The sequence below is a fragment of the Scatophagus argus genome, chromosome 15 (genome assembly GCF_020382885.2).
Source record: "Scatophagus argus isolate fScaArg1 chromosome 15, fScaArg1.pri, whole genome shotgun sequence".
NCBI lineage: Eukaryota > Metazoa > Chordata > Actinopteri > Scatophagidae > Scatophagus > Scatophagus argus.
The window spans coordinates 6,866,830-6,894,828 of NC_058507.1; the positions used below are offsets into that span (position 1 = coordinate 6,866,830).

The 27,999-nt window shown below is 42.6% G+C and overlaps 2 protein-coding genes across 2 annotated transcripts; both read right to left on the reverse strand.

Annotated features, from left to right (window-relative positions):
• Window positions 1-56: 56 nt before the first annotated feature.
• Window positions 57-18,694, reverse strand: atr (ATR serine/threonine kinase). Its single transcript, XM_046412953.1, has 48 exons — window positions 18,476-18,694; window positions 18,231-18,322; window positions 17,481-17,633; window positions 16,451-17,364; window positions 16,196-16,338; window positions 15,857-16,027; window positions 15,547-15,710; window positions 15,184-15,336; window positions 14,846-15,044; window positions 14,510-14,766; window positions 14,155-14,342; window positions 13,768-13,868; window positions 13,315-13,486; window positions 12,759-12,914; window positions 12,444-12,638; window positions 11,793-11,888; window positions 11,609-11,698; window positions 11,175-11,270; window positions 10,844-10,974; window positions 10,370-10,513; window positions 10,058-10,151; window positions 9,798-9,923; window positions 9,367-9,573; window positions 9,011-9,124; window positions 8,767-8,882; window positions 8,521-8,641; window positions 8,055-8,192; window positions 7,808-7,979; window positions 7,475-7,641; window positions 7,173-7,337; window positions 6,621-6,712; window positions 6,191-6,282; window positions 5,876-6,053; window positions 5,595-5,780; window positions 5,228-5,387; window positions 4,945-5,124; window positions 4,288-4,430; window positions 4,088-4,185; window positions 3,757-3,986; window positions 3,484-3,618; window positions 2,901-3,101; window positions 2,541-2,684; window positions 1,693-1,843; window positions 1,427-1,583; window positions 1,173-1,326; window positions 865-1,016; window positions 680-785; window positions 57-559 (listed from the first exon to the last, which is right to left on the reverse strand). Exons 1-48 carry the CDS (start codon window positions 18,526-18,528, stop codon window positions 386-388), a joined length of 7,821 nt encoding a protein of 2,606 aa, XP_046268909.1. The 5' UTR covers window positions 18,529-18,694; the 3' UTR covers window positions 57-385.
• An 859-nt stretch (window positions 18,695-19,553) lies between these two features.
• On the reverse strand, window positions 19,554-27,839 carry LOC124072424 (plastin-1-like). Its single transcript, XM_046413848.1, has 16 exons — window positions 27,660-27,839; window positions 26,992-27,082; window positions 25,664-25,824; window positions 25,449-25,578; window positions 24,284-24,416; window positions 23,783-23,864; window positions 23,166-23,331; window positions 22,489-22,631; window positions 22,308-22,403; window positions 22,009-22,204; window positions 21,665-21,743; window positions 20,905-21,019; window positions 20,654-20,787; window positions 20,417-20,540; window positions 20,203-20,336; window positions 19,554-20,095 (listed from the first exon to the last, which is right to left on the reverse strand). Exons 1-16 carry the CDS (start codon window positions 27,663-27,665, stop codon window positions 19,957-19,959), a joined length of 1,929 nt encoding a protein of 642 aa, XP_046269804.1. The 5' UTR covers window positions 27,666-27,839; the 3' UTR covers window positions 19,554-19,956.
• Between the last annotated feature and the right edge of the window lie 160 nt (window positions 27,840-27,999).

The window sequence follows — 27,999 nt, forward strand, 5'->3', positions numbered from 1 at the left end:
TTAGTAGACACACTTCTCCCAAACACATTACAAACTTACTTACTTACAAAACCAAATCTGCAAAACACACCCTTTATTAAAGAGAATGTACAGCAATGCAACAAATACATCAACATAATAATATCCTTTGTTTCCAGAAAACAGGAAAGTAAACAGTGATGGAAGTGCTAGAGTAAAGAGCTTTTCATCGAACAGCCATGGCCATAAGAAAAGCTTTTGTGTCCTTATTACTACTAATTGTACAAATATTTTTTCAACTCATCATACTTGCCTGGAGCCACAGGAACACTTGCACTGTATAAGTATTTGATTACTGGAAAACAATCTCGCTTTCCTTCTCTCGCTTTTTTTTTTTTTTTTTTTTTTAAACTTAGGTGTGTGTGTTTTACAGGTAGGGCCCCCAGCCCAGATACATCTGACACAGCAGTTTGTCATCTGTGGCCTCCTGTATGAGGTAGTGGGCGTGTCCCTCTATAGACAGCGGTAGACCCAGCACTTTATTTCTGCTCTTTATTACTCCCTGCAGACGCTGCTCGATGTCACACACGTGGGTTTTAGCCTGTCAGAGAAGGAGAGGGGGGCAAAGAGAAGACAATAGAGTAATCCCGATACCAAAAAATATGACCTTAATAGGTTATATTTAGACATGTATGAGGCCATATCCAAGAAATGCACAAACCTTTTCATTAACTATCTCTCCTGTCTCGTTGGCCTGAGCTTTAGAAAGTCCTTTGGCTTGTTTGCTCCACTCCACCAGCGGGTCATGAAGGAAGGTCTTCAGCACACTTGGGGGGAAGATTAAAAATGCAGATTTTGAAATTGGAAATCAAATAAAATCAAAAACCATCTTTTAAGAGTGTTTACCTCATGAGTGGTTCACTCTGGTCTCTCATTAGTCTCAGGGTGACCTCACAGGCCTGCCTGAAGAGGCCCTCGGTGCCCATGGGACCCATGGCATGGACCATATTGTGGGTCAGGCGGAAGGGAACCACCTCAGGCACGTCAAACGTCTCCCCCTAGAGGAGAGGAATAGGAAGGAGCATCAGAATAATGTGCTGGAAAAGTAAGACGATGGAAAAAGTAGAACATAAAAACAAAACTCTCGAATGTTGTATAATATCAGTTTCTCCTAATTCATTTATATTCTTAGACAATTTGAGACAAATACAAGCCTTGTTGAAGAGACAGTTGAAGTCCACATGTACACACTCCCCAGTGAAAGAGTCAAAGAGAATGTTTTCCCCGTGGCGATCCCCCAGACCCAGGACGTAGCCCACCATGGACATCACAGCAGTGGATCGGCAGTAGGCAGAGCGACTGCTGTACCTGCAAAACACACAATGAAAAGTTCATCTGTGGAATTAACCTGATTCTGATCCTTGCATTTGAAACCCTGGCCCTAGGAGAAGTGCATGGCGGGTCATACCATGATGTAGGGTCAGGGAAGGTCCGGAGGAACCACTCATAGAACACAGGGGGGTGTCGAGCACAGAGCACTTCCTTGTGGATTCGCAGCTTCTCCTCAAATGGAGCCGTCTTTGGAAGAATAAGCTTCCTGAGCTCTTTGCCCGACAGGTAGACACCTTGAACACACATGCAAATCCACCCAAATTTAATTATTTCACCACACCGATTATGACGACAGATTGTTAATCTCTTCCTCTATGTAAAAGGCTTCATGTGAGGAGATACCTCTCTCTTTATACAGCTTGGTGAGAATGTGTCGGAGTCCGGCGGTGTTGTTCACCCATTCGATGATGCCGCACTCCTCATTGAGGGGAATCACAGCGTACGTACGGATATGAAGCTCCCTCCGCCTTGACTCAGCATCTTTGCGCAGGCACTAAACACAAAGAGAAACCATGTACACACATTTTAACTACTGCTTGTCCTGTCCCTTCTTTAGAGCACACAACACATTTTACTCCTGTACAAAAGAGTGAACAGAAATACCAATCTTTTAAGTGGCAGTACAGTCTGATGTCCTGTGGTAAATCTAATCTTTGTGGATTTTAAAATGTTCTGTTCTTGTTCATTTTGCGTATGAGATGTGTTGATTCCCCTTTGTGATAATTTTTGAGGCTGTAATAAAGTGAAAAATAAGATCACACAATGAAAACTTTTTTGAAAAGAATTGGAAAATAAGAATGATAAATATAATAGCATATAAGATGACAAAAGTTCCTCCTTTCCTGTCTTTGTCTCTAAGACTTAGATGATCATATATACACATTCTGGAAATTAATCTATTAGTTAAGTTTACAGTATTGTTTTTATAATGTTGCCCATTTCCCATCTTGGCTAATTTAGTCTCTGTTCAGCTTGTGAGCACACTGTTATTGACTGTATAAGTTTTAGAAAATATGAGGCTACAATATGAAAGTGTGGGAAATATTAAAATTTGTCCACTTCCATTAATATACATGGTTGTTACCTCTGAAAATAGAAGTGGTGCAATCTAATAAAAATGATTAAAAAGATTCTACTAGTATGTTGTAAACCAAAAAAAAAAAGAAAAAGTATTTGAATCCAATTCAAACCTTGTTGATGAGGCAGTTGAACTCCATGAGTCTGCAGTCCTTCCGCAGATCATCTTTAGGTTTACACATCATGGTGTAGCTCCGTCCATCTGAACCCTTCAGACTTATCTTCTTAGGCTTCTGCAAGGAGGCCAAGATCTCCACCTACACACACACACACACACACACACATACACAGGTTAGGTCTGTAAAGCATGTACCACCTCAAGATAATTTTTTCTGACGATGAAATTTGATTTTCTGAGCTCATACTGCTGTATTACTGCTTTTTTGCCTGAAAACAGTGACTCATGACTTCTCAGGGACCTTCTTGCCCAACAGACTGAAGAGAATCAACAACCTCCTTCCCCTCTTTCTTACATTGTCTTCAAAGCCATCCAGGTACGCCCAGTGCCCAGGGAAGGCGTCGTGCTGCGTGTTTGCCCCGCCTGTAGAGGGCAGCGTAGGGATGAGAACCGACTGCAGCGGGATCAGGATCTGGCTGAAGGTCGGCTCCTCCACCAGACGTTTCAGCTGCTTGAAGTGAACGCTCATGCTGAGGGTGGTGCTGTTGCCATCCACCTGAAAGACACATCGACACAAACATGAAGAAGAAGAAGTTTTCTTTTTATGAGTCCCCGCTGCAAGCACTCCTGCTCCTGTGGGGGATCAATAAACGTTTATCAGACCTAATCCAATCTTGTCTACCAATGAAATGTGTTGGTCCAGATCCACTGAGGCAGATTTTTTATGTTATGGCTTCACACTCTACTGAAACTGATTATGAAACAACATGTGTTTATCAAACACAGTACCTTCAAATAGATTATATGCCATGCAGTACAGAAAATTATAGATTTGTCATCATATAGTTTCCATATGGGTAAATGTAAATTCTGTTTTAATTTCATGTAATATATCTATGTTTGTGTGTGTGTGTGTGTGTGTGTGCATATGCGTGTACCGGCTTGTTGCAGAGCTCCAGCAGCTTGTCAGCCAGCCTGGTGGCGTCCCCGATGAATTTCTCCAGAGACTGTTTAAGACTGATGGCTTTCTTAAGAATCTGATTACAGCGATTCATACGCATGGGATATGAAGACTGAGAGGAAAAAAAAGAAAACAGTTGGAGTGCAATGTGCAGAATTATTGTTTTTCTCAAATAATGCAATTTATTAGTTCTGTGACTTTATGCAGCTGCAGAAAAGGGTCAGACAGACAGACAGACAGACACACACACCTTGGAGACAGCAGTCATCAGCCACATCGCCTGCTGAGGGTACGCCAGAAAGACTTTGGCCACGATGGCCATGAGGACACTGAAGACCTCGTCGCTGGAGTGACACACCCTGGAGATGAGCTGGGAGAAGGCGGTCAGGAACTGGTACGGTGCCAAGTTAGCGCAGTGTTCGCTCATCACGCCGTTGATTTTTCCCAGCTCCTGTCGCATTTGTCTGTCTGTTCGCCCGGCTGTGGTGGAGGAATTTGTGAAGAGTCTTTAGCTCATACTGGAAAAAAAAAACCCTAAAACTGAACTGCTTGTGAGAATCTCATTTTCTGTTTCTACCCACCTTTCTCACACTCACACACTTTAGCACCAAAATCCAGCCAGAGGGACAGCATGCGAGGCATTGCCTGGTAGATGTACTGGTTTCCGAACTGCAAGGCTCTGGGAAGGAAAACAACCCAAATAAAATGGTGGATGATGAATTTTCTTATCTTGGATCATCAAATAAAAGACTTAGTTTCAGTAGTAAGAACAATAACTCACTTTCCAAAGTACAGGACAATGTATCGGATGAGGTTCCCCTGTTTTTCCAGCTTGTTATCGGTCACCATTGGCATCACTTTGTCATAGTATTTGGCCAGGTAGAAGTTTCCATCCTCCCACTCAGGCAGAAGGTTGGTCACATCCTAAAAGACACAACACACGTACTATTAAAGAAGGGCAAAAATAAACTTTTTTTTTTTTGCATATTGGTTCATGCAATATTTATGAAAAGGCCGATCACAATGACATAAAGACACCTGAGGAAATTCAGTTTAACGTCACTCAAGACAAAGAAAAACAGCAAATCAACAGAATTTAAAAGCCGAAAGAGGAAAAGTTTGTTATTTTTGCTTGAAAAAGTTAAGAATCATTTTTCTAGAATCATTTTTTGTGGCTTCCCTGATGGGCAGCTGCAACTAAGCAGTTTAAAAAGGACCATGAGCTGTAATATTTGCATTATTGCCACTGTATGTCCAAAAATTTGTCAATCTCATCTTTCAGCGGTATATGAAGTCTTCATATTAATGCTATTCAGTTTGTAAATGTAATAACATTGTTTGCGAACCTACTCAAAGCGTCCCATCAAACGAATATGCAACAGCAGATTTATTTTCCTGCAGAGAAGTTTATTCCTTCTATGAAAATCAAAGCTGTCACCTTGTATGCCTTCATGATGGCGTTGGACTCGAAGTTGGCCGTCTCCTCCATGAAGCGTCCCACCAGCAGCATGGCCTTACCTTTGGTCTGCAGGCTGCGAGGGTCCGTCAGCAGCTGGTCATCAGGGAAACACTGAGCCACGCCCTTCTGCAGGACAATCAGGGCCTGGTGTACATCGCCCTGACAACGGACCAACACAGAACATTTTATTACTGTTGTGTGTGTGACAAAAAAAGAAAAATCAGCTAACTATATACTGGTTGGATTTACAGGTTGGTTTTACCTTCGACCAAAACCACTTGGCCTTCTCTGTGACCAGCTCGGCCAGGTTCGTGTTCTCCGCGTTCAGGAGCGCATTGAAGGCTGTCTGGTGGTGTCCCGCCTTTCTGGCCACCCGGGCACTTTGCAGCCAGCACTCCCCTACCAGCTCAGTGCTCATCGGCCTGCAGAGCAAACACGGGGCCTGATTTGTGATGTTGCCTTACTGACATGGAAACCTGACACCAATTTTGTTCACATTTATATTATTATTATTATTGTTGTTATTCACAGCTCGGGAAGAGTCGGATCCATTTCTCTTTTTAAAAAATGCCACAAAGTAATGACGACATGTGCATGCACTTCAGCTGCAGAATTTTCCACATCCTTACTGTGGTCCCAGGCTCAACAGGGCACGACGGAGGGCCAGGATTGGCTCCTTGGCCCTGAAGGAATTCTGGGTCATCTCCAGTCGATCCGACCAATGAGGAGGCAGCTGGCTGAGGCTGGGGGTGGAGCATTCCTTCTGTTTCTGCAGCTCGGTGAAAGTGTGTTCCAACTCACTGAGTATGTGGAGCCTGACCAGACAAACGCACGCAGACATTGGATTCAGTTACTGACAACCAGGAATCACCTACCGATTGATTCCACGAATATGTGAACACGCACAGACCTGACGATGTACTCGTATCCTCTCTGGTAGGTTCCACACTCGTAACTGGCGGCAGACAGGGGGACGACCTGCTCCTTCCTCACCAGCTTCAGCTTCTCGTAGAAAGTCTCGGCGTCCTGCTTCTTAGCCGACAGCAGTAACTGACCCAGCCTCACACCCCAGGTACTGGACTGGTGGTCTAGAGACACAATGGTAGTGCAAAACATAGTCAGTAAGTTTTATTTTTTTTTTAAAGCAGATATCTACTGCTGCCACATCAACACACCAATAGTTCAAGATGTTTGAGCTTTTAAGGTCATCTGTGTATTTATTTACCTGAGCTCAAGTAATCTTCCAGCAGATCCCACTGTCCCAGCTTCCAGGCTGCCTCCACTCTGTAGGTGTTCAGCTCCGACTTCCAGTGGTGCCTAAATGTGTACATTGTAGTTAATTTCAGTAATGGTAAGACAGTAAGTAAGTACAGTAGGTAAGTACAAGAAGAAGGCAGGGTCTAAATACACCACCATGCACTTCTTGTGGATCTTAAGTGATGACCCACAGAGATTTTTTTTTGTTTGAGTCTATAACATTGTTTTTAGGAAACACCATGCATAGTATACCTTTGGAAAACCATGACACATCCAAGTCAAGTCACAAGGCTAACATGAAAATAAAACAACCACAGTTGAAGGTTACTTAGCAAATACAAAAAAGCAAATTTAGTGAGGATAAGATGGGCAATAATTTGTGTGTGTGTGTGTCTCACTTGTTGGCCAGCACTCCGTTCACCTGAGTGATGACTGTCGACAGCTGTCCCAGGCCGAGCATAGAGGTCATCACCCCATGATAGTGGCCAATCTATGAAATGATTGAATTCCAGATTAAAAACAGCTGACAGCACTCAGTTATCTTTCATTCTAATATAAACAATTTTATATGGTTAGAACCACTTTCATTGTTGGTGAGCCGAAACCTGAGACTTATTCTGGCAAGATTTTAGAAAGAAAATTGAGACAGTGTCAACAACTTTATTTGAGTGTAACCTGGAGGACCATGAGATGAGAAATGACAAAGATTTAAATGACGAAGCCAAGCCCATAAAGCCTATTTCTGGTCTAACATTTTACCACGACCATCAAATGCAAACATAAAGTTTGTATGAACTGAAGAAGCCTTTCGGACGAGAGGTGAAATGTCTTCAACGACCTAAAAATATCCAGTTGCCTTTCGCTTCTAGCACTTCAAATGTATGGTTTTAGATGTTCTGAGAGTAAACTAAAGATCAAAGCATTAAAACATGGTGTGTGTGTGTCTTAACCTGGTCGGACTCCAGCTGTATGGCCCGGTCGTAGCATGCGGTTGCATCTCGGAGCAGGCCGATGCTCTCATGCTCCAGTATCTGTTCCCGAAGCGAAGGCTCCTCCCTCCTCAGGGCGTTGACCCCCCTCACTCCATCAGGCTCGTGCATCGCGGCGTACAGTGTCTGCAACAGCCAATCATTAGTGAGAGCTACAACTTCCCCTCAACAAGAGCTGGTCAATCATTCCTTGTTATTTTTTATTGACTTTTAGCGGCATCACATTGTGAATGATGTGCACATTTAAGCAATGGCTGTCTGACCTGCAGGAAGGTGAGATGGTCTTGGATGTTCTCTTTGTTTTCTAAGATGTACGCTTCAAAGTGCATAAGGGCACGAGTGTAGGCTTTGGATCGCAAGGCGGCCTTGGCCAGAACATCCTGTGGAATGCCCTTCAGGAAGGCCACCACACGCTGATAGTCCCCACTCTCTGCAATAAAACATTTCACTTCCATAAAAGTAAACAGCTGCATGTTCTGTTGTAGCTTGACATGCAGGTGATTCAACCTACAGTCAGCTGATGAAACCTTTTCCATTTTTCTAAATTGTTTAGAGATTAACACTCCAAAGTGAAACAAAATGTTTTTGGCACTAACCGCTGTTTTTGGGTTTGGAGTAGAGGATGTGGCGGCTCCACTGTGTCAGGTGGGACAACATGCTGAACACAGTCTGAATGCTGAGCTGCGACAGGCTGGAGGCCGTCTCCTGACAGCGTCCGCCTCCTTGTCCATCACCCGCCGTCAGCACAGCCAGCATCTCCTCCGTTACCTGGAAGAAGGTGTGTCATTATTACAGCAAAAATACACACAAGAAGAACTGCACAGGATACAGTTGCGTCCTCACTTCCTGTTGCTCTGCAGGTGTGCAGCCAAGCAGCATGTAGAGGAGAATATGAGGCAGCAGGTAGATCGTGACCTTGTAGTCGTGCTTGATGATGAAACTACAGCAGGTGAACACTCTGCTGGCCAGCTCATGTCTCACCTAAAAACACAAAAAGCCAGTTCCTAAAACCTCTGAGCTGAAGCAAACATTTCTGCTATCATATCGACAAAACACGTCCTTTTTCCCCCCCTTGTTTTTGCGTGTTGTCATGTTTGTCAGGAATCGACAGAGCAGATATTTTGACCCTGATTTTGATATTCAAAATGTCATAATGTTGTTATTTAAACATGTATTTGGTAAAGTCAAAATGTCCAGTATAAAAAAAAAGATCTACAGAAAGCAAAGTAAACAAGACAATCTGGACAATATTAGAACATGACCTGACAGATGCATGTCCTCTGGAAAGGTGAAAGACTAATTAGCTGACCTTGCTGATGAGATATCCTGCCCAGGTGGCTGACCAATCAGAGAATTTGCTGCCTCTCTTACTCAAGTACACTGGCTTCTTCAGTTTAGACCAGTTAACCTCCTTCTGACTGCTCTTATACCTGAGGACAGAGAGGGAGGAATGACGAAAAGAGGGGAAAAGAAGAAAAATAACCTCATTATAGCTCTTCTGGATTGCATGCGTGAAGGAATCAGAGTGTATGTGTGCTGTGGACTTGTTGTCTACCTGCTGTTGAGGTGCGGTTCCAGTATTTCTTGAATCTGCTCTGGGAATCTCCTCCACAGACGGCGTCCTGGTGAGTCGGTTCGACCCTCACGACATTCAAAGATGGACAGCAGCTCCTACGGCGCACCAACATGAACGCAAATTTCAGACAAGACACAAGCCAAAAAAGGGACAGGAAGACACACACATGCGCATACACACACAGTATCGAGTTTGAGCGCAGCATGTGTGTGTGTGTGTGTACCTGTATTGCATAGGCGGCGGAGTCCTGTGCCCTCACGTCATCGGCGTAAGCCAGAAACGTTCTGAGCAGTTCATTCAGCAGGTCGTAGGCAAAGTTGGGATCATCAACTCCACTCTGTTCACGGAAAAACACACTTTTATCCTCAATCAAACAAATCCATGCACATTTCTGTATCTGATGTACTTGTGTGTCCAGAAATAAATAAATAGGAGGTCAAGGTTCAAGTTTATTATAATCAGCCTATGAGGGAAGTATAAAAATGTTAAGAAATGTTTAAAACTGAATTTGGAATTTGCATGCATACTGCCAGAATTAAAAGCTATGTACTGTATGTGTGTTGGACTTGTCTAGTTTACCACGAAGGTGTTGCGATCGCCATTGGTGTGCGTGTTTGACAGGTCCAAACGTCCTGGGTCCACGGCCCCCAGCTCCCCGAGACACTCCCCACAGAGGAGCCTGGCCTCTGGAGACGAGTCCTGGCAGCCCTTCAGCAGCACTGACACCAGGTTGGAGATGACGGGCTCCACTGCCTCACTCGCGCACACCTGCCGCAGCAGCCATTCCTGCAGTCCACAATATTAAAGAAAAAAATAAAACTTTCAGTACAGGATCAAACATTATGATCAGCTTACATAAAGCAGTAAAAGGGACTTTATAACTAGCTGTAACGGTGGAGCTGCTCAGTAGAAAAAGAGTGAACTTGGTTACTTTGATCGCCAGAACAAAATTTTATTTTATACTCCCAAACAAGAAGCTCGAGCCCTGCTTTGTGTGTGATTGTGTGTACCTGGTTGCTGTGCATCATGTCCCTGAGGCTGGTCAACGCATGAATCCTGACGTCAACATTTTCATGTTGAACAGCCCTCATGGACAGCTGCAGCACCGCGGCCAGATCACTGCTGCTGGCTGTCAGCTGGGAGGGAATCAGACGGCATTTTACCGTTTAGTGCGCAGTTTTTTAAGTCTTCAACACTTCCAATAACCCTCGTCACCACCTGTATCCTTCAATTACTTCATCACCGTGATTGTCCTCTTGTCCATACTGACCTTCTTGTAGTCCTGCAGAACAGTGTGGATGTCTCTCAGCTCAGGGTGGTCTGGCAGAAAGTAAATCTCGTGTAGGAAGTCATTTACTTCTTCCCTGTGGGAAATCAACTTAGATCAATGCTGTCGGATAACTAGAACTAATCACAGATTTCTTTATGCCACAGGGGTTTTTTGAGGGCATTTATTTGTTATAAAAATTAACATTTTAGTTAAGTGATGACAAGAAAATTAATTTGCTTTAACACTATACAGGCTTTGATGTGTAACAGAAGCGCTGTGCTCAGGACCAACCGTGTCGCTTGTTTGTGTTACCTGTTGTCCAGTATGAGGAAACGGATAATAGATGCAGTTTCTTTGGGCTGCAGTGGGATCAAGGGGAGGAGAGCAACAATAACATGACTCAGGAGAGGACCCAAGTGTCCCGGCTCCACGCTCTTCACAAAACACTCCCAAGTCCTGTCCACACAGGAAGAAGGAATTACTGCATAGAACAGGTAGAAATTGTCTAATTTTATCAGTCTGTGGTGTAATAAATTGATAAATAAATGCAGGTAAATGTATTTATAGTGGCTATACTTGAGTATAATAGTTGATGGTAGGACGTATGTGGTGAAAATGAGGTTAAGACTGATTAGCAACTAATATTTGCCTTCAGACAACACTTGGCAGCCATTTTTCTTCAAAGCCTGAATTGTGGCACTAATAAAAAACATTTCCATTAAAAAGTTACATATTGACAGGATGCACCGACAATCACAGATTCAACATGTCACTGCGTGTACTGACTGGCAGCAGAGCAGGGGGAAGTCCTCTCTGTATCGGAGGCCAGTGCGGAGCGTCGTCATCATCTTCACTCTGACAGAGCTGATGTGTTTGGAGCCCATCAGTCGCATTAGGGCCATCACACTCGTCAGTGCCTGCGTGCAGAACAGACACACCCTTTAACACCATACAAGTCGGACAGAATCGCAGTGGACAAAATAAACCGAGGAAAAGCTTTGGGGTTTTCTGGCCGAGAACAAAGCTGACATGAAACAAGCTCCATGAAGTCTCTCACTGACATAACATATTCTCATGTGTCAGCCATTGAATTAGTTCTCAGTTGTGAGTTACACACCAGTTTCTTGCGGTCCTTCTCTCCTGCGCTGGAGCTGAGCAGCTGCATGTTGAAGAAGGCCAGAATTCCCAGCAGCTTTGGCTGCAGGTAGTCTGCCTGCCACACAATGAAGACTTGGTCATTAATTATGCAAAGATTATAATGTTGACTGAAAAATAAAGGGGAACAATAGATTTTCTTTTGGTTAATAAAAGTATAGCCAAAAAAGATCTCTAAAAAGGTTTGCTCTTGTTTTAACTGTAGAAAAAGTATTTAGAGTGATATGAAACATTATAGATGTCCTGTGATTTGTTTAATAACCTTTGAAGTTAGATTTGACCCTGTTGTAATTTCACAGCACGCCAGGTGAGCTCAAACACAAAATTTGAAAAATAAATAAAGATACCTATTCAGTCAAAGCACAAGATGAGGCTGTAACATCATATTTAACATACCATACGTTCCGGGGTGGTGATGTCTCGGGGACCCTGGTATGGGTCATCATTGGATGCAAAGGAAGCCAGGATAGCCAGACCATTGAACACCTGCACAGAAATGCAAAACATTTTCAGTAGTGTATGAGAACATATACCGAGAGTGTGTGTGTGTGTGTGTGTGTGTGTGTGTGTGTGTGTGGACCTGTTGGTAGTGTTCTCCCAGGCGCAGCAGCAGCTCGTTGTGAAGACCCTGGAAGTCTTGTCTCAGCAGAGAGCCCAGTTCAATCTCTGTCTCACTCTGAGGAAACATAAAGAAAAAAATCAAAACATACAAAGGCTGTACAGTACTGGATAAAACTGATTTGTATACTACGATATGAAAAAAAATTCACCAGATACGTGCGGTGTGTTATTAAAGTACAGATACAGATGATGATTCATTTGTTTTTATTACTTTGGGTAGTCGTAGACTAACAAACAAATGCCCAAGCAGCAGAAAAGTTGTAGCATTTTTGGGTTAATTTGACTTTTTTGACATTATGGCAATTTAAGGACCACTTCTGTATTTATACGACTTGCAACACAGCTGAGATTCACACCACTGGCAAGGTGTTATTATATTTAATTAATACTGACTTTTGGGCCAACTTTAATTTTAATTTCTTCCAAAAGTTGCTTTTGTCCTGGTGAGTAAACCCTGAGACAGAGCGAGATTTAATGATGAAATCTGTCTTTTTTTGTCCCCATTCAGGTTATTTTGGATTGTGGTGAAGCACAGCACTTGGACACGCTCACCGTGTGCTGGAGATGAGAAATGTTGATTGTGCTGACAGATGACGTCTACATTTAATACCTGTAGGTAGTGGAAAGCCCTCTCCAGCTCCTCCTTGGTGCAGGAGCACACCAGATGGCTGAAGATGTACTTGAAGTTGCTGATCAGAATCTCTCTCCTGTTTGCCTTCAGCTCATTGGCCAGGGTACGGATGAGGGCGGAGCCAGTCGAGCTCGCCTTGGCCGCCAGGTAGGGCAGGAGCACCTGGAGGGTCCTCTACATACACAACCATGGATAGAGAGAAACATTTTATATTTATAATACAGTCTCAATGTACCATCACACTCAGCACACTGTATTCTGTACATCATGTGTACAGTTGTGTTAATGACGCACGGTGAGAAAACGGTGGAGGTCTGGAAAATCAAAAGCATGTGCGATCTGAGCCAGGATGTCCAGTGCCAGCTCTCTCTGATTGGCTGATTCGCTGCTCTGATCCGGTGTGCTCCGCAAGGCCGACACATGACGTGAATGTAGCGACTCCACCAGGAACTAAACACGGAGCACAAACAAAGGACAAATTAATGCCTGTCTCTTTTGTTTTTTTAAAATCTCTGAATCGTAAAAATTCATCTAATTTGGCTCATTCATCTCAATTCATTAGGCAAGATCTAAAATGATGCACAGATCATAAATCTGTTCTGAGCACAGAAAAGCACACACTCATGTGCGAACCCTGTTACACCACAAGCATTATCAGAACTTTCATATTATTTGGGTGAAACTTATAAAAAGCATCACAGGTAGCCCTTCAACACATGTTTATACTATTATAGTTTGGCTAATTTATCTTACTATACTTAATATATTACTCCATGTCATATATAAAAAGCAGTAAAATGAGCATTGGCTTATAGGCCAAGTTTATTAATGAAAATGAATGACTTTGTACCTGGCAAATAGGGTTCTTGTGTTGACTGAAGAGGGTCTGAAGTTTAAGACCTTTGGCTGTGGCCAGAGCTCTGATCTGCGTGTACGCTGTTACAGACACCGAGGACGACTTGGACAGCAGACAGTGAAGCAGCCGCAGCAGAGAGAACGACACCAAACTGCCCTGAGACGCTCTGACAGAAGAGGAGAGGCGGTTAAACTGAACCAAAACAATCTTTACACATAAAACCTTTGAGAAGTTTAAAGATTTTCATTAAGAAAAACATTACAGTGGCACCAAAAGATGCAAGACGTGAACTGAAAACAGGATATATTTAAAGATATACAAATGATGGCTAAAATTTTTCAAGCTTTCATGCTTTACTCCCAAATAAATTTTTTTTGATGCTGTAAGAACAGCACAGCTAGTGATGTTATTCTGCACCCCCGTGCAAAGACAAAAGGTCACCATTACCTTCCAATCTCTCCAGTGGTGAGGATGAGAGTGTTACGCAGGTCGTCATCTCTGTTGAGCTTAGCGTTGTTGAATGCCTCTTTAAGATGGGCAACCAGGAGCTTGGACAGAAGACAGACACACGAATCATCAAAAATAAAGTTTTTAAAACAGTCCTCCTCAAATGGCTTTTTCACTTAGCTGAAGGAACTGTGATTTCAGGGCAGCATATAAACCTGACATGAATATGTATGTTCTGTTCAGAAATTACCAAAATTAAATTTTACTGCATATTTTAAGTTCTTTCTGTTTTACAGTAGTATTTTTAGAATTGAACTGATGGCTTTTAGATGTTAGGAACTGAGTGTAAAGGGCAGACGGTTGAGTGTAACCCCTGGTGTTGCTCACCTCGCTCACAGAGCCCTGCTCAGAGGTCTCTGTTAGCAGGAAACGCACAGACTGGCTGAAGCGTGTTCTGACCGCTGGATCCGAGTCCTCCATTAGGCCAATCAGAGCACAGACGACTGCCCGGGAGTCGCTGTTTCCATCAACAATATTCACATGCTGGCAGAGGTGAGGAAGAGCCTCTAGAAAAGCTAAGAATATGAAATAAATCAGCTGGTGTAATAATACTGCATATGAATGTAACACATAGTGATCACAGCACCGTATTGAATACTGAATTAACCATAATATCTTTTAGGCTTTCTGTGTATTGTAAAATTTAAATATGGGGAAAAAAAACAGCAAACAAAAAAAATACCTAGTTTAACACTACTTGGAGCTTGCTGTCTCAGCAGTGGCAGGAAGGGTCTGACAAAAGCCGTCCTGACGGACGAGAAAGCCTTCCCTGTGTGCTCTGCTGCAAGGCTGAGTTTGTGGCAGAGGATTTCAGGAGAACGGGCAGACTCTGTGTGGGTGTCACTGAGCTGGGAGAGCTCCGATTGGATACAACTCAGCTGACCCACAACCCTCGCGAGCTCCTTCTTCACCTGCTCCGAACTGTCCTCCAACCTGGAACTGCAAATGGTCACCATGAACACATATAACAAAAGCCTGCGATCGTATATACACTGTTTAAACATGTACATGCTCGTACAGCAGAACAGTGCTGATGAGGTCACGGTGTGTGTTTTCCAGGTGGTGAAGAAGTACAGGGAAGGCCCTGACTGCCGCTGCTCTCACCACCTCATTCGGACTCTGCAGTATCTTGGAAAACACGTACGCTCGCCACGTCTCACACACACCACGACGCACAAGGGCCAGCAGGGACACACAGTCTGCCTGGATCTCAGGTGCTGCAAAAAAACACACATGGTTTGGTTTAAAACCAAAAAACTACTTTATAGTGTTTGTAAAACTCAAAAATATTTAGAGCCTGTTTTCACAGAAAGATGCAGGTGACCAAAGACGTTGTGATGTTGGAGAAACACTCACCGTAACAGAAGCTGAGTCTCTGAGCCAAGGCCAGCAGCCAGGAGGGGAATCCTGAAGTTTTATAAGCTGGGACAGACTTGTTGTCACACACCCAGGGAAGAGACAGCAGAGCACACACCCGCCGCTGGAGCCCATCCTCACTGCGGCTGCTCACTAGACGTACACACAAAAGTCACAGAAAACAGATGATGATCAACATACTGTCGAAAGGATGTGTTTTTCTGCCACATGCTTCAGAGTACAGCTTATTTTTACACTCAGTAATAGAGAATGACATCAAAAATAACTGACGTAATAACCAAAATAAAAGATAAAGGAAGAACATGTACAGTGTGTGCTGTTGTTGAGTGTATATGTCCTTACTTGTCAGGTAGAGAACAGAGTCCAGGATCCCAACAGTAATCTGGACAGCACACTGAAAGTAGTTCTGGTTTGAGGTGGGTTGAGCACCTCCTTCTAACACTGACTGACAGCTCTTCAGGGCCCTGCCCAGAGTCTCAGTGGGCACCCAGAGAAGAGCAGATGGACTGTCAGACACAAAAAGAAAGAAATAAGGAATATATAACTAAGCAAACTGAAAGAATAAAGTCACAAATGTGCAGCAAAGAAAGTTATTCTTGATAAAAAATATTGTTGAAAGTTAGTATTTCAGTGTGTGAGAAAGATGCATTACCTGGTGGGAGAGGAGCAGAGGGCTGCCAGGTGCAGGATGAGGGCCAGACCCTTCAGAGCAGAAAGAGTCTGCGTGGGTTCAGGTTCATCAGAGTTCATAAAGGTCAGCAGCTCCTCCAGCCGACTGTTCGCCACAGCCCAAACCTGGCTGCGAACGCGCATGTCCACCTCACTTAACACACAAAGAACACAACACATGTGAGAGAATAATTTAACAAATAACTACCTGCTGTGTTACATTATACCCTATGATATGATTTAATGCACTCAGGTGTCTTATTCCACTGGACCACGTTTTACCAGAGTCTAATTTTGAATGTATGTGTGAATGTGAACTCACGTTGATGATATTTTTGTTTTGCTGATGACTGAACTGATGGCAGATTTGCAGGATTTCTTGGCAGCAGTCTCTCCATCTCTGGACTTCTGCATCACCTCCGCAGCCTCAGCCTTCAGTGCAGCTTGGAGAAACCCCTCCGCACACTGCAAAACACGAGTGCCGCAGATATTGCAAATAGGGTGAGAAAAAAAAAGATTGTGACAAACGTTGAGAGATAGAGAGGTTATAAAAGGAACACGAGCAGGAGAATCGTACTTCGGCTTGGTTTTCTGTTCCGACGGTGCATGCCAGCGTCTTGCAGACTTCGGTGACTCGATGCCTTCTTAACATTGTTGCACTTTCATAAACTATGGCAAATGATAGCAAGTAGCTGAACAGCAAGCAGAGTGATTCGGTGACTTCTGTCCCCAATTTGATGCCTGCTCCTCCAAGACTACAAACACACTCAAACATCTGTGAGAGATAGATGGGCTCAAAGTGTGAGCGAGAGCCATCCGACGACTGAAACACACAGCGAGTCAAGTGCAGCAGCTCTCCTTCATACGGATGTTTCTCATCCAAGTTTGCGTTTGCTGTGTGTGCACAGGAGTGTGTCTCCAGCAAGTGAAGGTAGGCTGTGAAAAATTCATGGCCCTGCATCTCTGGAAATCCTCCCAGCTCCACCAAATGCCTAAGCATCACCATGGAGAGCTTCCTGAGCCTGGTGTTGCCATTGGCCAGGAAAGAGCAAGCCGTTTCCCAGGCCACACTGACATCACGGCGGGAGACAACTCCCCTCAGGGCGTCAGTTACGACACCAATCGTCACGGCAGTCAGCGACTCCAAAGCAGCAGGTGTGGAGAGGATGAGGGGAGACGGGGTGAGGTACGAGGAGGCACGAGCGGGAGAGATGCCGAAGCACTCGAGTGTGACGGGCCACTGGTTCTGTGTGTGAACGGCCGGAGCATATCCCTTTCCTGCCAACAGTGAAATATGAGCGTGCAAGATATTGCTGAGTTCCTGGGCCAAAAAAATGAGGTCCTGAGTGAGGCGACTGCAGATGAATGGCGCCCTGGCTCTCAGAGTGTGAAGTAAAGAGCACAGCGCAGCAGAGACCCGCCCATGGATGACGTCACAGTCTGGAGCTGCTGCCACACGAAGCAAACGCACCGCAACCCACTTACTGAAGTCTGAACAAAGAGGGGAGTGAGGAGACATCAGAGACTCAGAAACACAAAAAATAACAATACAGATAAGAATAAAAGGTTTTGATTATTTAATCTGATTTCTAAATGACAAATCGTACCAGTACAGCTCTGTGTGGTGTCTGGGTACTCAGAAGGCTGGCAGGCAGGGTTGGCAAACATCAGAGAGGAAGACTTGATTATATGTTGCACAAAGTCCAGCAGCATCACACAGGCTGGCTCGGAGCTGGACTTCTTATTCAGCCCTAGAGCAACTTGAACACAGACAACAAATGAGATTAATCAACTGGTTCACAACTTTGAGATCAGGAAGGTCAATCTGAACAGTTTACAAAAAGATAAAAGAAAAGAAAATTTCTTTGCTTTAAACTTCAGGCAGCCTTTTTAAATCACAATACAGCTTTAACAACATTTTCCTTCCTTCTTGAGGTGGTAAACAGATTTCAGTGTGTAACAGTCCATTCACACCTTTTTTCTATAATAAAATAAATCACGAAATCTTCCTGAACATTTCAGGGACAGACAGTGTGTGTGAAAGGAACTGTTAATCCGCTTTAAGGGGTCACAACTCCTAAAAGGTCGAGAACCTCCTCATCTATTTCATTAACTGCACAGAGCTTTGGTCAATTCTATCAATATAAATACAGGAGCAGGTAAAAATTGTTTAAAGTCACAAAACCTGATTTGAGATGCTAATGAAAGAGACCGCGTCTAGCATTTAAAACTTCAGATGCATAACTGAGGTACAAACCGGACACCCAGTCGCTTGTACAACCTCAAGCTGGACTAGAATAATCTAAGGAGTTGAAGGTTTTGTAGGCCTCCTGTATGTGCTTGAATCCATGACTTACCGACATCCACATCCGTCAGTATTCTGTCAATGAACTGGCAGAGGATCTGTCGAGGTTTCTGCACCGCCTGGTCGTACTCAGCCGGGCTGGCGCTGCAAATGCCGACAGGGTGTAAAGTTGTTTACGGAAACACGATGCAGCGACGGATTTCATTAACTTAAGACGTGTCATTTCAACCTAAAGCAAATTCAGAGTCTGATATATTGCTAACAGCTTAGCTTAGCCAACTTTAGCCGGCTACTCACCTAGCTAGCTCCTGAAGAGCCGGTATCATGGCGGACATCTCCAGTCCTTCCATTTTTACAACAGATCGGTGTCGTTGTTTGAACAACTTCTTTAAAACGTCATATCAAGAATGTGACAGGGAATTTGAACCGACACACTTCTGTATGTGTCGTCCATCCTCATCCTGTCAAGTCAAAACTTTCGCTCCAAAATGACGTTTTGTTTTCATACAGCAACCACCGAGGGTCACCACACTTATTTACAAACTCGAAAGCCACACTGCTCCCCCTAGCGGAGCATTTGTTAATTACTTACGTATGTCATATGGCAGCAGAAGGAATTCGGTGTTTATACTGAATTATAAGTGTGTTCTCACCTAATCACCTGATCAAAATCATAGATTTTTTTTGACAGTCAAAAAAAAACGCATTCTGTCAGCTGTGCACCTTTTAAGGAAAATTATGAACTTTTTTCTATAATAAAATAAATGCAGATCCAAAATTATTTCCTAATCTCTTGCTGCCCTCCCAGAATTGATTGTATAACATCCATATTCATATTCTCTCTTGAGAAACTGACTAAGTGGTTTTAGCATCTAAATTAACAACCTGTTGTCGAAATCTCTTGACATTTCTCTTGGACCTGCAACTCAAATTTATCATTTATGTTTGGTATTGTCTTCACTGATTTTAAGACTGGTGTGGTCTGTCTGTCTCTCCTCTGTGCCTCTTCCTGCGGTTTCTTCTATTTTTTTCTTGCTATTTTTTTCTTCAACATTTATTTTTTCATTCAAGTAGTTTCTGATGCATATGTCAGATTCAAACAGTAAAATTATTTCTACTTGGAGAATCAAATTGTGGTATAATTTCCTTGCAGCTACTAAGATTGTTGTTAGTTCTCTCTTTCATTTCGATGATGTTTTCACCCTGCAAATTTCAGAGACATCATGTCTCTTTTAAAGACACCTCAGACAATTTACTGTTGAATCAGTAAATCAATGAAAAATGGCTTCAGATTTATTTTTATGTCCTAACAAATGTTATGATGTGCTTGGTTTAACCTTCTGAGAGTTCTGAAAGGCTAAATAAAAGGCTATGCAGTACATTTAACAGATTCTCTTTAATAATTAAATAGCAACATTCAATGCACAACATTTATAGACAAAGAATAGGGGTGTGTGCTGTATCTCATTTTTTGGTTATATAGCAGATAAAGTAAACAGATGTAATGCCCTATTAAATATAATACAGCAGAGAGCAGATATTTTATAAAATCACAGATAACAAACAAATGTGGTGGTTTTGCTGCTGACAAGGCTTATTGATGAAAGGAATAGCAGAGAGTGACTTGTTTTGATTCTCTTGTTTTGTCTGACGATCACAGAAAGGTCAAAGAAAAGCGATTTGAATGACGAAAAAAGTTGCACACATAAAGCTGAAAAGCGCACAGAAACAAAATGAATATTGGTGGTTGGTTTTCACATGGTTTGTTCGTGTCTGTTTCAGTGGTTGGCCTTTTTCAAACCGTGGCCCATGAGACAGGCAAACAACGTCAGCACCATCTTGGGATTCACTTCCACCAAATCGTCTGGCAGCGCGTAGACACGAGCGCCGATCTTACGGGCCAATGAGATTGCGTACCTGGGAAGAGGAACAGGAAGAGAGAGCAGTTAGTAGACGATGACCTAATGGCAAGTACAAGAAAACATGAGATGTGGGGAAAAAACTGTTGAGATCTTGTCTTTTACTTGGCGTTGTTGAGTTTGTCGGCCTGCCTCAGCACTCCTCTCTCTCCTCTCTTCACCATTTCCCACCTGACGGTACCGGGAGCGATGACGTCGATCAGGTCAATCACTGGCAGGCTGGTGCTGATCAGTTGGTCCTGCAGAAAATAGGGGAACGGTATCAGATGCAAATTCAGCCTTGTGTGTCCTCAAATACCTTGCATTCACACATATACACCTTGAAGTTGCTGATCTGTGTGTCCTTGCGTTTCTCGCTCAAGGTTTTGTTCACCCAGTTGAGGATAATCTGATCTCCAACCTTATCTCCGTCACCCAGATCTGACAGAACCAGCACTGTGTACCTGAAGGATAACAAGCATCACAGACAACTGAAGCCACTAAAATTGATGGTGTGTGTTTGCAAATATTACAAACAGGCACTGATGTGTCCCGATGCCCCGGACAGGACATGTACCTCCTCATCAGCTGCCAAACCAGCGCCAGGGTGTGCATTGGACTCCCCTCGTTCAAGTTTTCTCCTCCGATGCCGACCAGAGAGAAGTGAGCGACATCCCTTCCCAGTCTCACAGCGTAGTTACAGTTCTCCAGCTAGGATAAGTGAACCAGAACAACCTTACGTTCATTTTACTTTCTCATCAAAATGTTTTCCTTTTTATGCGCTCACCAGCTTTCAGTTTCTTTAATGTGCTTATATGATATGCACACCTTCTTCATATTGGCCCCCAGGGCAGGATAAGGCGGCTGGTTGACTTTCTTCCAGTTCACATGCACATTAACCTTCTCTAAAAGCTGCAGGATCACCAAACCATCACAGAGGTCCCTGCAGAGGATAAAACAGAGTACAGAAAATGAGGAAGCGCAATTAACTTCTTTTTCATACATCTGTCTCAGGAAGGAGGTAGTTGTCTGACATCAGACTGATTTGTCAGCTTGTTACGCTCCATGTTCATCTTCAACTCATTAGACTAAATGCATCCTTAGATTTCTCAGGATTATGAGAACGATAACTGTAACCCGGTTGCTATCAATATGAGTTATAGCTAGTGGAATGACGGATGAGGGCCTAATGCCAAAAAGAACAATCTTTGATGAAATTTTGTGTTGAAATGGTGCACACTCAGACTATTTAAAGTCTGGTTATAGTATACAGGGATTTTCAAACATGGGAAAAAGGATTGCAATTTAGATCAGGGAACATGACTGTAATTAAAGATTATGATATTGCTTTTTGGCCCAAAATGGCCTTCATATGTTGTCAAATGAAATTAATGTATATAAAGAATAAAATAAAATGAATAAAATATAAATGTTAAATGTAGAACTAAATTTGCCAATTATCAAAAGTAAATCTTTAGTAGAGAATTAAAAGAGGAAACATCCCTGAGGAATAAACTTGCGGCTGTTAAGGGTCTAACCCTCCTTCCTTGACAAGATTAACCACATTGATGTGCAACTGATGACATACCAGTACAGGTGGTTGACATATGGAGAGACGCCCAGAGAGTTCATCCAGTTTCGAAATATTTTCTCTTCTTTGGTCTCACCTGGAAAGATATGAAGATGTGATAAACACCAGCTTCTCTACCAGCTGTACAAAGCATAAATATAGATTTATGGCTGCCATAACTGCGCTTTTTATTGGCTTATGGTGTGTGTGAAGTAATCAGTGCGCGGTATATTTGCATGAAGTGTCTGTGCGGTGGTGTGTAGACTTTGTGTGGTAGCAGAGTTGACTGAAAAGCAACGAGCAGCATCAAGAACGTGCTGGACAAAATATCTCACTCAGTGAATACTGAGTCCGTGTCTCACCCTCTATGTGTGCAGTGTCCATGCCGTTGATATGAACCCTCTGCAGAGAAGGATGCATGTTGAAAAGGTTGGCCACGAAGGCCAAGTTGAGTTTACTGTTTCCAGATGTGACGTCATGAGGAGAGACAAACTGTCTGCAGTCCAACCGGGCCGCCTGTTGCAGCATCAGCTCAGCCCTCTTCTCTAAGTCACGCTCCTTCACAAACACACGAAGAACAGACACAGTTTACACATAATCCTGACAGAATACATGAAGGAAAGTGACTTTAGTTTAACTCCACAAAGACAAAGTGACTCACACTGAGGCCACTCATGTCAATTTTGACGCTCATTTTGTGGTCATTCTCTTCATGCTGAGCAATCTGGTCCAACAGGTAGAAGTAGGCACGCGAGTCCTACAACAGTTCCAACAAAAGGGGGTTACTCTCATGTAACTGCGTGTGTGTGTGTATGTGTGTGTGCGTATGCTCTGAAGGGGACCTTGATATCTTCACTGAAGTTGTTGATGGTGCTTGTTCCTGCGTTCTGTAGGTGATAGTTGACCCAGCGGAGCAGTAAGTCCTCAGGGGAAAGAGCCAACAGACGCTCCAGCTGCTCCCCATCTCTCAGAAGGCCAATCAGACCTGATAGACGCACGTCAGAATGTTACGAACTGAAAAATGTTGAATGGAATTGTTGATTGAATCTGCCCTGATAGTTCAGATTCAAGCACTCATCACCTGCCATTACCCGCCTTGTTAAATATAATCATGAATATTAAATCGAATAGAATGAAATTTAATTCTCGGTTCTGTTTAACAAGAACACCAAAGCTAACTTACAGATAATAATAGTCTTACAACTCCTTAGATTCGTCATATGAACCCACTACTGTCAATCAACCCTGCAACTCCTCTGCCTGGTGATCGATTTATTGGACTTTTCCCTTCTCCCCTGCAGCTGAAATTGTCTGTACATGCAACTGAAAGGCAAGTTGTGAAAGTGGTGAATGATGATGAAATGATGGCTGTAATTTATGCAATCCGATTTGTGAGTGCCTTTATTGCCTGAAGAAGGCGAAAATGTGTTGATTCAGCACCAACTTCAAGCTTTAGAACTTGAAGTTAATCCCTACTAGATTAGTGTGTGCGTGGGCGTGCGTGTGTGCATCTGCTGACCTTCGTTCCTGCTGATTTCTATATCAGCGAAGAGGCCAACCTTGATAACCTGCCAGAGTAAACCCAGGACCAGATGGGGTTTCCCAGCCATCAGGTCATGAGCGTCGATGTTCACCACCGTGCAGCCGATTGCTGAGGCTGAGTTCAGAGCCAGGACTAGATTCTCCTACAAATGAATTGTGTGTGTTTAATTTTTGCTCAAAGTCACCGTTTCTACAGCCAAAAAACAACAACAAAACCAACAGCTCAGCAAAAGCAAAGACTGTGGCTTGAATCCAATAATAACTAACTTATTAGAAACTCTTGCGAGATAGCTGGATGGATAAACATAAAAACAACAAATAGGCAAGACTGATTTTTTCTTTACTTCTGTGCAGCTACAGACTTGCAAGCAAAAACAGAAACAAAGAGGATGTATGCAGTAACAAAGTTAATATATAACAAATTCTTTTTCTTATTCAGTCCACATATTTTTTCTGACAAATAATATTTTCAAAAATGTCAAGCTATTGTTTGAGTTGACGATATTTTCACAAATCTGGTGCTCACCTCTTTACATTCGTATATGTGTAATTCAGTGTATTATTGTTATGGATTCACCAAAAGCTGTCACTCACCGTCATTTTGAAGGTGGTGAGTTTCTTAGTGTTGATGACTCTTTCGTCAATCGTGTCAGGCTGAGACAGGTTGATCATCTTGCTGAAAGAGAGCAAAGGAATGTGAGACGTTGAGGGAGTCAGCAAATTGCCTAATTTCAGTCTGTGCTAAATCTCAGACTCATTCATCATGTGGTGAGACATGCACAAGGAATGAAAGTGAACAAGCAGGCAGGATGAACTCCTATAAAAACCACAATAAAAAGGGATCACATTACTCTGGTTTAACCTTTGGTGCCACAGAAACAGACGAAAAGAATCTTTGCTATCATTGCATCACATTCCATGTCGGTGTGCAGCACATCAATAATATGTTATGTTTAAAAGATATATTAATTTGGATTTACAGGTAGGGATAATGTAGGTTTGATTCAACCCATTTATTAGTCAGAAAAAGAATAGCATCAGTGAAAGGGTGAACCTTTCAGTCTGTGTGTGTGTGTGTGTGTGTGTGTGTGTTACCATAAGAGGATGCCATCGCGGACAGAAGTGAAGAGGCTGTCGTCGCTGGGGTTCATGGGCAGCAGATGCTGGCAGTCTGAATCTTTATCCAAAGCTTTGTTAATCCAGTTGACAAACGCCACCTTCTCCTCATCTGAACACACACACACGCACACACACAGGCACACACACAGACATTAGGATACAACAGAGCTCAAATAATTCACGTCTCAGTGGGTTCATTTGGTCTAAAGGAAACAAATTAACACTCATTCTGATTAGCAGCATCTCCACTGAGGATGAGCTGATTTTCTTAGGTTTGTATGATAGTAAACAGAAAATTATTATATAATATTAGTTATTGACATTTCTCACTATTGCTACCAAGTATAATTTACCTAAAATTTATTTCTTTATCAAAAAATAATCAGAACATTTACTGTAAGCACGTCCCCCTAACATTTAACAAAAGGTTTATGACAGCAGCTATAAGGACATTTTTAAATGTTAAAACATTGATGATTGAATTGATTTTCATATGTGCCGAGTTACTTCATAGAGTTTAAGTTTCAGATCTTTAGCTTTACTGCCACTGTAAAAAATTAGTTTCTAAACACATGCTTTATTTTGAGATGTCCTGGCACAAATGGTGTCCCAAATAGAGTCGGGGTCTTAAACTTTCTAAAAGTATGACCCTACATTTTCAGGGAAAGTCATATATTTTGTTTGATCACTGCTATCAAAGCTTGTGACCCTGTCTGAATGATAAGGGGCCTCCGTGTTTGCTATTTGCAGCTATCTAAATAAAGTGTGCAATAAAGTGTGATAAAAATGTTTGCAGTGGCAATAAGGCTGAGCATCCCAGTCTGATCACAGAGTCTTGTGAGTCACAGAGCATGATGTAATACGTTTTTCCATCTTTGTTTAGATCAAGAAAAAGAAATGCAACAAGAATTTTTTTTTTATCCAGATAAGTAGAAGAATCTTCAAGGTTCATGAAACACCTACAGAACAGAAAAAGGTTTTCAGGCCTTTTCAAGCTTACTGGGTTCTCACTTTTCAGAAAACTGATGCTTTGTTCCGCTTGAATGCAATGCATGAAAGGTACAAACTGACAAACATGCAGATGCAGTAATTATCAAACCATCGCTAACGCACACACACATAATGCATAACTCTCTCGCACCGGAGTAGGAGTGTTGCGTTCCCGCGCTGGAGTTCTCTGACATCCCTCCGAAAGAACGAATCCCATCTCTCCTTGTTACGGTTTTCTTAAACGTCTCACTGAGCTCCTTGCTCTTCAGTTCTCGATAGATCTGAAAACGACCAAGCTGCGTTACCCCCTGTATGTCTGCATGAGTAAGTTCATACATTTGCTTGCAGTATTGTCTCAGAACTCACAGAAACAAATTCCTCAAAGCTGATCTTCTCGTCCTTGTTGGAGTCTCCTCTCATGAAGGCCTCGATGATCTCTCGCACCTTGTACCCCGGCAGGGAGAAACTCGCCTCTCTGAACAGCTCCTGGAGCTCAAAGTCGCTGACATAACCGCTGTTGTCAATATCTGAACACACAGAGAAACACGCATACACACATACATGCACATACACACATGCATTAAGTCAACACGCTTCACGAATGTAAGCTCAGTACTTATTGGTGAATATTGCACACAGACGATAAAAGCAAAACAAACTAGACTCTGCTAATGCTTTATTAACCGGCCTGTAATTTAATTTTAGTTTCCAGGAAGGGATTATGTAATTGGACAGAGATTATAGGGAGAATGAAGACTAATATTTGAGTTTAATTAGTTATGTGGAGTTTATAAACAGTTGCTCCATTTCAAACCAAACTGTAACCTTTTTCTCTGATGTGCACTAACCAACCTTTTTGGTTTTTGGTCTGTTACATATTATATTACATGAGTTATGAGTGATCAACCAAAGGGCGATCTGTTGGATTTTTGATTTTCAGGCCAAAAAACTAGAGGCGTCTGTCCACCACTTTCACTCTTTAACATTTCCACAATTCTTGCACGGATTGGCATAAAATAAGAGAATGGATTATAATTACTTTGCTGATCTCCTGACTCTTCTTTTGGCACCAACATTATATTAGGTTATGAACACGTGGATAAAAACACTGCTGACCGAAGTGACAACCAGTACAACCAGTAGGGTAAAAAAAAAAAGAAAAAAGAAAAAAGAAAAACCTCAATCAGCACTAGTTATAAAATCATAAATCTCACAAGTAGTTTAACACATTGACCTTTCTGATTACACAGTCCGCAATCAGAGATTTGGGGTTACGGAAGTAACCTACAGCTTTGTATGAAATGGGACCAGTAAAATTAAGTGTTACATGTGATTTTAAACTGGACAAAATCTCTTTCATGTCTCGTTTTTGTATTTGCATATCATAGTGTGGGGGTGAAATTCCTCTTTTACAGACTCAGCATCATCAGTATCTTTTTGCAGTTATGCTCTTATGACAGTTAGGCTAACAGATAAAGTCTGGCAATGTGTCTGTGATACATTTGAGAATACTTCACACACAAAGTGCACACACTCAGTAACCTGAGCGATAAAAATCTCTTACATAAGAGTCATTCTTTATCGTCAGCTGTAAAACTTGTCCTTAGGCCAGAATTCTCTTCCAATACATTTGCAGGGTTAGGTTATGTGTGTGTGTGTGTGTGTGTGTGTGTGTGTGTGCATGTGAAACTGACCAATTTTATTAAAGGCTTCTCGGAGATCTTCCAGGTCCTCTCGGGCAATCTGTGTCACATGATTCTCCATAGTGGCCTCTGCTTTATGTACCTGGAACACACACACATTTTGGATCATACTGGATACAAAAAGACAGTTGTCTAAACATGTCAAATGCATTCATTTTAAGGGCTGGTTTTAGTCCAGATTCATCTGGTTTTGGGGGTACACTAGTTTGGGAACCACCTCAAGCAGCTACAACAGTAAAATGGAGCCTCTGCACTGATGCACCAGTATGAACAATCTTTTCATACTCTAAGAGCATTTTACAGCTAATTCTTCGGTACTTTCACTCAGATAAAAGAACCAAAAACTTCATTCTGATTTTAAAGTCAGTTAAAATCATTCAAACCCAGAAACATGAGAAAGTTGGATTGAAATCAGAAGAACAATTAGGTGTGTCAGGCTGTATACTGGAATTCATCCAGGTATAGCCTTGTGACTTGTGAGCCTTGTGATTTCTTTTCTACTCTGCACTGACTATTCACACACATACAGGTGCACTGACACACCTTAAGCGTCCCATGAAATCCCTTAAGTCTTAGCATTTCACAACAAAGTAGCCCTCTGGAGCTTTGCTTGAGGAGACAAAAAAAGAAAGATAACATGAGACCACAGCGATGATTACCTTCATAAGAGTCTTTCTGCTTCCTGTTGTTGACTTAAAAGCCTCCTGGTGCAGATCCCTCTGGACGGGCTACAGGAGTTTGAGTCTTCCAGAGCTCTCCAGTGCTTCAGACCGAGGTGGAGCGGAAGTTGGATCCCAGAGAGTCTGGAGAGCTGGTTATCTTTCCTAGGAGGAGTCACTCAGGAGAGGCACAGAGTAAACCTTTGGCCTGCCTGGACCCTGTGACAGGCGTCGTCTGACGGTTAACATTTAACACTTCAGTTGTGCCATCGTTGTTATTGTGTATGGAAAGAACTTCAGCTCTTTATCTTTTCCGGTGCAATCGATTTACAGTTAAAGT

Bases quoted from the DNA above. Each gene is read 5' to 3' on its own strand.
- atr (XM_046412953.1), bottom strand. From the start codon at position 18,528: ATGGAAGGACTGGAGATGTCCGCCATGATACCGGCTCTTCAGGAGCTA. The intron at 5,781-5,875 runs GTCTGTGCGTGT...TTGTCTGGTCAG, and splicing joins GGATACGAGTACATCGTCAG to GCTCCACATACTCAGTGAGT. The intron at 1,584-1,692 runs GTATCTCCTCAC...TGTGTGTTCAAG, and splicing joins CAAGCTGTATAAAGAGAGAG to GTGTCTACCTGTCGGGCAAA.
- LOC124072424 (XM_046413848.1), bottom strand. The intron at 24,417-25,448 runs GTGCGAGAGAGT...GTGTGTGTTCAG, and splicing joins AACGCAACACTCCTACTCCG to ATGAGGAGAAGGTGGCGTTT. The intron at 21,020-21,664 runs GTATGTCATCAG...TATCCTCTGCAG, and splicing joins TATGTCAACCACCTGTACTG to GGACCTCTGTGATGGTTTGG.